General features: G+C 39.9%; 2 protein-coding genes and 1 long non-coding RNA gene across 7 annotated transcripts in view; 1 reads left to right on the plus strand and 2 right to left on the minus strand.

The window, feature by feature from the left end:
* The window catches only part of camta2 (calmodulin binding transcription activator 2), a 41076-nt gene extending 35965 nt beyond the window's left edge, over nt 1-5111 (minus strand). For 4 of the 5 annotated variants that reach the window (XM_063015334.1, XM_063015332.1, XM_063015337.1 and 1 more), the window contains exons 1-5: nt 2353-2426; nt 2215-2264; nt 858-947; nt 658-761; nt 357-424 (exon numbers count right to left, since the gene is read on the minus strand). In XM_063015334.1, the coding sequence (XP_062871404.1) occupies nt 357-424; nt 658-761; nt 858-885 (200 nt within the window). In that variant the 5' untranslated portion in view covers nt 886-947; nt 2215-2264; nt 2353-2426. Of the gene's footprint in view, nt 1-356; nt 425-657; nt 762-857; nt 948-2214; nt 2265-2352; nt 2427-4837 lie in introns of those variants that run through there. The other variant, XM_063015333.1, reaches the window with a different exon arrangement.
* LOC134333440 (uncharacterized) lies at nt 2209-6825 on the plus strand. Its single transcript, XR_010015381.1, has 3 exons — nt 2209-2269; nt 4701-4891; nt 6287-6825. It is a non-coding gene; the product is annotated as an uncharacterized LOC134333440 (long non-coding RNA).
* A 3-nt stretch (nt 6826-6828) lies between these two features.
* The window catches only part of zgc:85858 (uncharacterized protein LOC405879 homolog), a 3588-nt gene continuing 416 nt past the window's right edge, over nt 6829-10000 (minus strand). Inside the window, exons 2-3 of the mRNA XM_063015417.1 lie at nt 9007-9082; nt 6829-7100 (exon numbers count right to left, since the gene is read on the minus strand). Of these exons, the coding sequence (XP_062871487.1) occupies nt 7060-7100; nt 9007-9082 (117 nt within the window). The 3' untranslated portion in view covers nt 6829-7059. The remainder of the gene's footprint in view (nt 7101-9006; nt 9083-10000) is intronic.

Below are 10000 nucleotides of genomic sequence, written 5' to 3' on the forward strand. Positions count from 1 at the left end.
TTATTATTATTATAACTTATTGTATTAATATTCTTTATTAGTATTAATATTCACAGTATTAATACTTCATTATTATTACTCCTAGTATAAATATTATTATTATTATTGTTGTTGTTATTCTGACTCGTGGTGACCGTATGAACCGTGTATCTCCAGAACATCTTTTCTACTGTTTGGATTTTCAGGCTCATTAATTATTAAAATTTCATCCACCTATCTTGTTGCTGGCCTTCCTTTTCCTCTTTTACATTTTTACATTGTCTTTTCTAATGAACTGGTTCCTCTCATAGCGTGTCCACCATCGACTGATCGTCATCCACACACAGAGCTGATGTGTAATAACTGTGTAGTTGTACCTGGTCTTCAGGGTGCAGGAGAGCCATTCTTCATGTCTGTCAAACGAGATCAGGAAGGACGCGATTTCCTGTAACACACACACACACACACACACACACACACACACACACACACACACACACACACACAGAGTTACTGATCTGACTGCTGATAATTTACATGATGAGTTCAGACTGATGCTTGGATGTCATACTGGTCTGACTGGGTATGAAAGAGAGTTTAGACTGACTACATACTTACACACACACACACACACACACACACACACACACACACACACACACATCTACATAAACAAACCTCGTTGGTGTTCCAGCGGAGTCTTTCTTTAGGGAGTGTGCTTGTGTGAGGCAAACACTCCAACAACTTATTGGGCAAAAACACCTTCATCTGACTGTTATTCTCTGTAACACACACACACACACACACACACACAGTATAAATCACTGACAGACATGTTAAGGTACTGGAGCATGTGTTTGTGAGTGTGTGTGTCTCACCGGACTCAGTGGTGGTGTCCTTATTCATGGTGAGATACACTCACTCTGTCCAGCCTGCAGGGGGCGGTCACATAGTCGCAAACTGGTACACTGAAACACACACACACACACACACACACACACACACACACACACACACACAATGCTGTTATTATATAAGCGTGTGAAGGCTGTAATCACACAGTTGCCATGGATACTATAGAGAGAGAGAATAATTAATCATTCATTTTGTGCGGTTGTTCGAGTGAAAAACACACAACTTCACAAACACAATGACATCATCACCACCAGACCCAACAGCCAATCAGCAACAGCGTTCTTTCTACAGTATATTAACTACATGTTGATAATTAATTGATTAAACAATGACTAAGTAAGCAATGATTGTTGGTGAAAATTCAGAATTCGGACTCTCTCACCGTTACCCCGTCCCTCGCCCTCCCTCAGTATTCATGCATGCTACAGTGAATCATTATATTCCTGCATTCAGCCGTCCCTCAATTCTTATCAGTCTCCCTGTCCCTGCCATACATGATGCTGCCACCACCATGCTTCACTGACCATGTATGAGCCAGGTCATTTTCACCAGACATGGGCCTTTATGTTCTGCCCAAACTGTTCAGTTTTCACGTTGTCATTCTGTGTGATTGAATGTAGCCTGATGGTAACAAATAGTGATTATTTACATATAAATTAAAATCAAATCTGCAACAACAAAAAAAAAGTCAAGGGGTCTGAATCCATTATTCATTAGCATGCTTTAGTTAGCACTTGGAACTGTTCACTAAAATCTACATTCTGAATGTTCTAGTTCATAGTACTCTTCTACATCAATGCCACCTTCACTACGTTTCACTGATTTATATTTACTATAGTAACGTTGATGTAAAACACAGTGATGTGTTTATACTTTTAACCGTCGACCGATGACAGTTAGTAATTTTATATTTCATTTATTTACACTAAGAACAGTTTAATAATGAACTGTGTGCTCTAAACTCAGTATGGAGGCCCATAATCCATCAATAAACATTCACATTGTGGCATTTAAAAGGCAGATGCCTTTTATCTAGACAGACTTACAATTGTAATCAATTACAGTGCAAGAAATTGATGAGGGTTAAGGGCCTTGCTCAGGGGCCCAACAGAGCCACCACTGCATAAAATATGATTATAGTAATGTATTATACATCTGATAACATAAATACGATATAGCAAAAACTAATCTCTACAAATTTGTATACATTATAAACATAATAATCAGCTAATGATGGTATTGTTGTTATTGGTGTAAATTAAATATTTAACAGCAGATAAATGAACGTTACCTGCTAACTGAGCTAATGCTGCACATTACCTCATTCTCCGTGAACTCCTCAGGTGATTTAAACCTCAAACACGCTTCAGCTGAGGTAAAGTTGGATTATTTAAAGATATTTTCTGACACAAATATTATATTTTACAATATTTCCTGAAGTAAATATTTTATAATTACTGCTGTTTGAAGGCAAAAGATGATAGTCAGCCGGATCTGCAACGTCTTCAGGGAGCGACTTTCAACCGAATCTATTTGCATGCGTAGAATCAACTCCAAAGCTTCAGAGTCAAACTAAATAATAACTACTGTAAAGTAGTATAACAAATCGGAATCGAGTCCAAAATTCGGTTCCCGGCTTTGATTTTCACAGAGATGCTGTATCAAAGGCAATTGCATCTCATAGAAATAAAGTTAGCTTAGCATAGTCCATCCTCTGAGGTAAATTTATGTCCGATTAACAAACTAACGCCAGTAAACTCATCAGTTTTCTGAACTAAACTAAAACATCTAGAATAAATTGATTATGTAGCCGTGAGTGTAAATTAAATAGTTAAAAGCAGATGAATTAACGTTGCTGATTATTTATAATAACTTAATCTCTTCAGAGAACCATTTGAGGTTATTTAAACGCTTTAGCTTTGGCATTATTTAATTATTATTGTTGTATTTTATAATATTCGCTGCATTTTTAGGAAACACTGTAAAATGTTTTTAAAAATCAGTGAGAAGCCACAACGCAATTCTTTTTAAATCAAGGAATCGATTCCAAAGCTTGAACCAACTATTCATACTCATTCCTTAGTATTCTGGAATCGACTCTTTGAATCGAAGCAAACCGAGACGCTAAACCGAACGCTTCACTTTATCAGGAACCCTTTGAATCACATATAAATATGTTAGCTTAGCATAAACCGCCTCTCTGAGGTAAAATGATGTGTAAATAAACCAGCACGGATATGATAGTTTTTTATATCAAAGCTACACAACTACTTAACACCATAAAGTTTATCATTTTTTTCCTAAATTAATCTGAACAAGCTCACGGTCAGGTGTCCAAATAATTTATGGCTCTGTAAGTGTGAGTGAACAGCTGCACATTCTCCAAATCTCCTGATCCACCATAAACTAAGAGTGATCTACTGGATTCAGATCTGGTGACTGAGGAGGCCACTGATGTACTGAACACACCGTCATGTTCATAGAACTGCTTTGACATGGTGCATACAGAATAAACACTATTCCATAAACACTATAAACACCATACACTATATTCAAACACCATAGACACTAAACACACACACACACACTATATTCAAAAACAGAAACATCACACACCCTATATCGAAATGCACTAAACACTATAAACATCACACTATACCCAAAAACACCAAGTACTGCACACACTAAACACCACCCATACAAAACACTATAAACACCATACACGCTAAACACTGCACAGTAAACAGTTCACTCACTATATTCACACACCATAGACACTAACCACACACACACACCACACACCACACACACACACACTATTCAAAAACAAACATCACACACACTAAACACTATAAACACCACACACCCTATATTCAAATACACTAAACACTATAAACATCACACTATACCCAAAAACACCAAGTACTGCACACACTAAACACCACCCATACAAAACATAAACACCATACACGCTAAACACTGCACCGTAAATGGTTCACACACTACATTCACACACCATGGACACTGAACAGAAACATCACAAACACTAAATACTGCACACATTAAACACTGTAAACACCATATATCCAAACACATTAAACACTATAAACATCACATAATCCCCAAACACACACACACATCACACTAAACACCGTGCAGTAAAAAATACATACTAAACATTATACAGTAAACACTACACACTCTAAATACTACAGTAAACACTACACACCACACACACTATACCCAAGCACACCAAGTACTGCACACACTAAACACCACCCATACAAAACACCATACACACTAAATACTATACAGTAAACGGTTCACACACTAAACACGACACACCCTAAACACTACATAGTAATGACAACACACACTACACACCCAACGCCATAAACGCTATTCTGTAAACACTTCACAAACACCACATACAACACAATAAACTCTACACACATGGTACACACACTAAACACCATGCAGTAAAATGTACTCACATTAAACACTATGAATATCATACACACTAAAAATTATACAGTAAACACTACACACAACCTAAACACCACACAGTTTACACTACCTACACTAAACACAGTGTATAACATCAGTATTACATACAGAGCAGTGTTATAACAGGCCTGTTAACACCACTGCAGGTGTTACAGTGTATAACACACCTGCTCCAGGCTTATACAGCAGTAATAATGATATAGATGTAATGATATAGAGCCTGTGCTGCAGTAGGTGGTGCGGATTGGGTTCGAACCTGACTGTAACAGCACATAAACACCAGCAGTATGTGTGTACAGAACAGCGGGATGGACCGAGACCTACAGCGCTACCGACCGAACCAGAACCGAACCGGAACCGAACCGGAACGATGGAGAGAAAACCGAGAAAATCAAAGTTAAAGAAATAAAGAGAGAATAATGAGTGAAGCTCCTACCTTCCGCCTCCTCACTCACACACAGCCGCCATGTTGTGGGGAACGACTTGTGACGTAATTACCAACACACACACACACACACACACACTCTCTCTCACACACACACACTCTCTCACACACACACACACACACACTCTCTCTCACACACACACACTCTCTCACACACACACACACACACACACACTCTCTCTCACACACACACACACACTCTCTCTCTCTCACACACACACACACACACTCTCTCTCTCTCTCTCTCACACACACACACACACACTCTCTCTCTCTCTCTCACACACACACACACACTCTCTCTCTCTCTCTCTCTCTCACACACACACGGCACCGTGAAAAAGCACACCCTCAGTTCTGTTTATTATTCCATCATAAAACTGCACATTTTCTACCTGATCTATAAACCAGGGTGCATGAAATCAAACGATCAAACAGAACACACACACACACACACACACACACACACACACACACCCCTTATAACTGCAATACATGAACCTATTCAGTTTAAAATGTAGCATCATTTGAAATGTGTGCATTAGCAGTTTTTAGATTAGATAACAGTCTAGTGACTTTGTGAGGTTTATTAGTATAGTAGAAACTATTACTTTTACTGTTAAAACAAACCAACACAGGAAACAAACCTCACAGTATAACATGCTTATTAAGATGTAAATAACATTATTGTACAAACGGTGTTTCATACTCATATTTAATAAACATAAAAATTTTGTGGCACGTTTAAACAACCTTCAGTCGTAACGTCAGTACTTTATCAACTCTAAGTTCTATTTTGATGATTTAGAACTCAGGTTAAGAGTTTCCATAAGGAATAGAGAGGGTAATAACATTTAAAACAACACTTGTGCCAACACCAACCAATCATACACACATTCAATCATCTTACTGAGGATATAAAATGATGAAGCTAATGAGGCTTTAATAAAGAAATGTCATTAATAAATATAATTTAGGAAGAATTGTGTAAGTACCAGGTACAATTCTTTTACCACAGTGATAATCACAGATCTTCTCTGTTGAATGAATTTTTTGATGTGGAACATCAGGCACACAAAACAATTCAGAATGTGTTTTTCATTACAGCAGAAGAATGTTAAATTCTCACCTCTTTATTCACCCATGTAGCAAAAAATCATTAACATAAACACAGAAACATAAAACAGTGGTTTCAGATGCAGAGAATTCACTGCTCAAACTCGAACCTCTGTTCTATAGGCTGCTTAGACTAAACCAAAATCAGCAGCATCACCAAGACTGTTAGCCATGTTTTAATTTATCTATTGTTGGGCTAAAATTAACAATCAAACATCCAGCAAACAAGCTACTTTAAACTTAATATTGCTGTGGAAACGATGTTGCTCTGTGGTGGTTTAGAACGTGTCCAATCTTTTGTATTTGTTTTGTTTTTCACCATAGCTGCATCACTCTGCTGACCACCAGTTCCTGAGGAACGTTAACGACCGTGTTAGCGCCTGGAGACTAGTAGGTGGATTGGACATTTTTACCAGTTGTACGTGCTGTGTGAATTTTGATCAGACTTTGGAGAAGAACGTGACATTAGTGTGTAAAATCTGGACCGAACTTTGCTTTCTACTCAACATTCCAGACGCTTTATGTAAGTAAACGCTACCAGTAAAACCATGAGGCTCCATTTAGATAAATGATATTAAGCAGACGTGTTTATCCAATAAACTTACAAGTGTGAGCATTTAGGTGAAGCACCTTGTTCAAGGGCCCAACAGTAAAAACTTGGTAATGGTGGGGCTTAAACCAATGTCCTTCTGATCACTAGTCCACTGCATTGTCCACGGTTCCAACCATCGTCCCACAGCACAGATCTGATGTGAGGAATCAGAGTGGTGATGTTACCCACTCATTTAGAGCTCAGGGGTCCAGATCATGAAATAATGCAGCAGGTGAAGGAAACAGGAGACAGTGACCACGCCCGGACACACCGCTGTACATAAAAATACTTTATTTACTGCTATAAAATTATTGCATAGTGTCTCAATCTCTCTCAAACACACACACACACACACACACACACACACACACACGGGACATCCAGTGTACAGAGGGAGATCAGACTGTAACTCTTCACACAGGAGCTTCATCCCAGCTCCTGATTGGCTGGCTGCAGTGCCGTGGGAGGGGCTTCACAGGTACACAGGTGAGCACATAGTAACACCTCACATTCCCTGTCGGATACTCTGGATGATCTGAAATATGGCTGAGAGAGAGTCACAGAGAGAGAGAGACAGATAGAAGTAGTTAATGTTATTATTACTGCTGATGGTAGCAGCACTGCCTGAGTCCTGGGGTTCGAATCCCAGGCGAGGCTCACAAATACAAACGGTACATGGGAGGGGGTGGGAGGAGGGCATCTCAGTGCACCCTCAGTGCAGGTCCCAGGCACGGATCAATAGGAGGGTCGCAACAGTAAAAACTGAGAATCAAATATCAGACAAATGATTCACTGAATCTTTCACCAGTACAAACACACACCAGTATAAGTACACACACTACTGGAACCCTGATAGAGTCGTCAGTTTGTTTGTTTGTTTATTGGGATTGTAACGTGATGTTTTACACTGTGGTTACATTCATGACAGGAACGGGAGTCACTCATCACACAAGATTCATCAGTTCACAGGGTATATCAAACACAGTCATGGACAATTTAGTGTCTCCAGTTCACCTCACTTGCACGTCTTTAGACTGTGGGAGGAAACCGGAGCACCCGGAGGATACCCACGCGGACACTGGGAGAACATGTAGAGTCGTCAGTGTGTACTGGTTCGTTTCCAGTTTAGATCGTCCGTCCGTCTCCCTCCAGTTCAAACATCTCAACATTTTCAGCCCCTTTTTAACTGCAACATGAAACCGTTTGTTCTTTAAAAAGAATCTGATTGACTTCTTATAAACCCTCAAATGAGGAACAGAACTGTGGGGATTTATTACTGCTCATGTGTGGAGAAAGGAGGGTCACATACAATCCCAATAACACGGAACCACAGTGAAGTATGGTGGTGGGAGCATCATCAGATGAAGCTGCTTGTCTACAGTCGTTACTGGAGAATTAAAAGTGATTGAGGGAAAACATGAACGGATTATAGATTATTGAATAAAAGGAACTAGAACAGATTCACCTTTTCCATATTTCCTGACGGGTCATTTTAAATTGCCTCAGCATTGTTATTATTATTATTATTTCCTTCATTTTTACTTGTTTGTTGTCTGTTTATTTCTGTGCTGTTTTGAGTCCTTGAGTATTTTGAAAATGCCTCATGAATAAAATCTTATAAATATTATTAGGAAGATATAATAAACATAAATCTAGATAAATAAAACAGTATAAAGTGGATTAATGGTGTTTGCAGTGTAAACAGTGTAGATGAAATGAAGGGACGCAGCAGGACCGAGGGTTCCAACACTGTAAACAACACGACGTTTCACTTTTTCCTCTCAGCTTTACATTTATGTAAACGAGCTGCTGATTTGTGAAACATGTAAATACGTGAGTTTCACAAAAACAGCTCAAAATAAAGTGAAGCTCTCGCAGAACTAAACACCCCACACTACAGGATCCACCCAGAACTAAACACCCCACACTACAGGATCCACCCAGAACTAAACACCCCACACTACAGGATCCACCCAGAACTAAACACCCCACACTACATGATCCACCCAGAACTAAACACCCCACACTACAGGATCCACCCAGAACTAAACACCCCACACTACAGGATCCACCCAGAACTAAACACCCCACACTACAGGATCCACCCAGAACTAAACACCCCACACTACATGATCCACCCAGAACTAAACACCCCACACTACAGGATCCACCCAGAACTAAACACCCCACACTACAGGATCCACCCAGAACTAAACACCCCACACTACATGATCCACCCAGAACTAAACACCCCACACTACAGGATCCACCCAGAACTAAACACCCCACACTACAGGATCCACCCAGAACTAAACACCCCACACTACAGGATCCACCCAGAACTAAACACCCCACACTACAGGATCCACCCAGAACTAAACACCCCACACTAAACACAAAACTGTTTTGGAAATGAAGCTGGTACTGAAGATGAAGATGACGTGTAACTCACCTGAGCCGCACACCACAAACACAAACAGAGCCAGCAGCCACGGTCCCACTGGAGCTTTCTCTTCCCCCTGTACACGCTTCACACACACACACACACACACACACTAAATCCTCTGTTCTGATAGTTTACCAGTTTAAAATCTAAATTATTTAAAGGCATAAAGGTTTTGCTGTTCGTTTTGGATGCATCTGACAATCAGGGTGCAGAATTCAGCATAACGGGCACTAAGGTGGTACAGGACTCACTACTGCAGAGTTCTAGGATCTGACAGTTTTTCTCCTCATAGTCAAAGCAAGATAAAATGTGTCCGGTCGGGTGTCAGCACGAATAGTGATGGAACACATTGCCCACAGCTTGATCCCCCATCGGTGGTACAGCTCTCTGTAAGAATCCACCTCAGCCTGGTGTAACAAGAGAACCAGAGACCTCACACGTGATGGAGGGGCCGGAGGGGCCAAGTGCTAGTCTGTGTCTTTTACGGCCAGCACGGAAGTGGGGCAACTAGTGGTTGGATTTAATAGGTTAGATTTTAGCCCAACACCTGCTTTCTCTACATGTGTGATATCTGCACAGCTCAGCTCTCAAATACTGATGGAAGAATGAATTGTTTGTTTACTCATATGTCCTATATAATACACATTATACACTATATGGTCAAAAGTATTTGGACATCTGACCATGCTAGACATCCCATTTTAAAAAAAACCCAAATGGTATTAAAATATTAAAGTGTTCCGGTTCATCCCAGAGCTGTTGAGTGAGGCTGAGCTCAGGGCTCCGTCCAGCTTTTCTTCACATCTTTATAGAGCTCGCTCATGCTGGAACAGGAAAGGACCTTCCCTAAACTGTTGCTGCAGCGTTATAAGCATGTCATTTCCTTTTTATGACTAATTTATTACACCTGCTAGCAACTGTTATGGCTGAAACACGTGGATTAAATAATTAGAAGTGGTGTCCCAATTCTTTGTCCATATAAAGTATATACAGTATAATG

This window comes from Trichomycterus rosablanca, chromosome 19, assembly GCF_030014385.1.
Source record: "Trichomycterus rosablanca isolate fTriRos1 chromosome 19, fTriRos1.hap1, whole genome shotgun sequence".
NCBI classification, from domain to species: domain Eukaryota; kingdom Metazoa; phylum Chordata; class Actinopteri; order Siluriformes; family Trichomycteridae; genus Trichomycterus; species Trichomycterus rosablanca.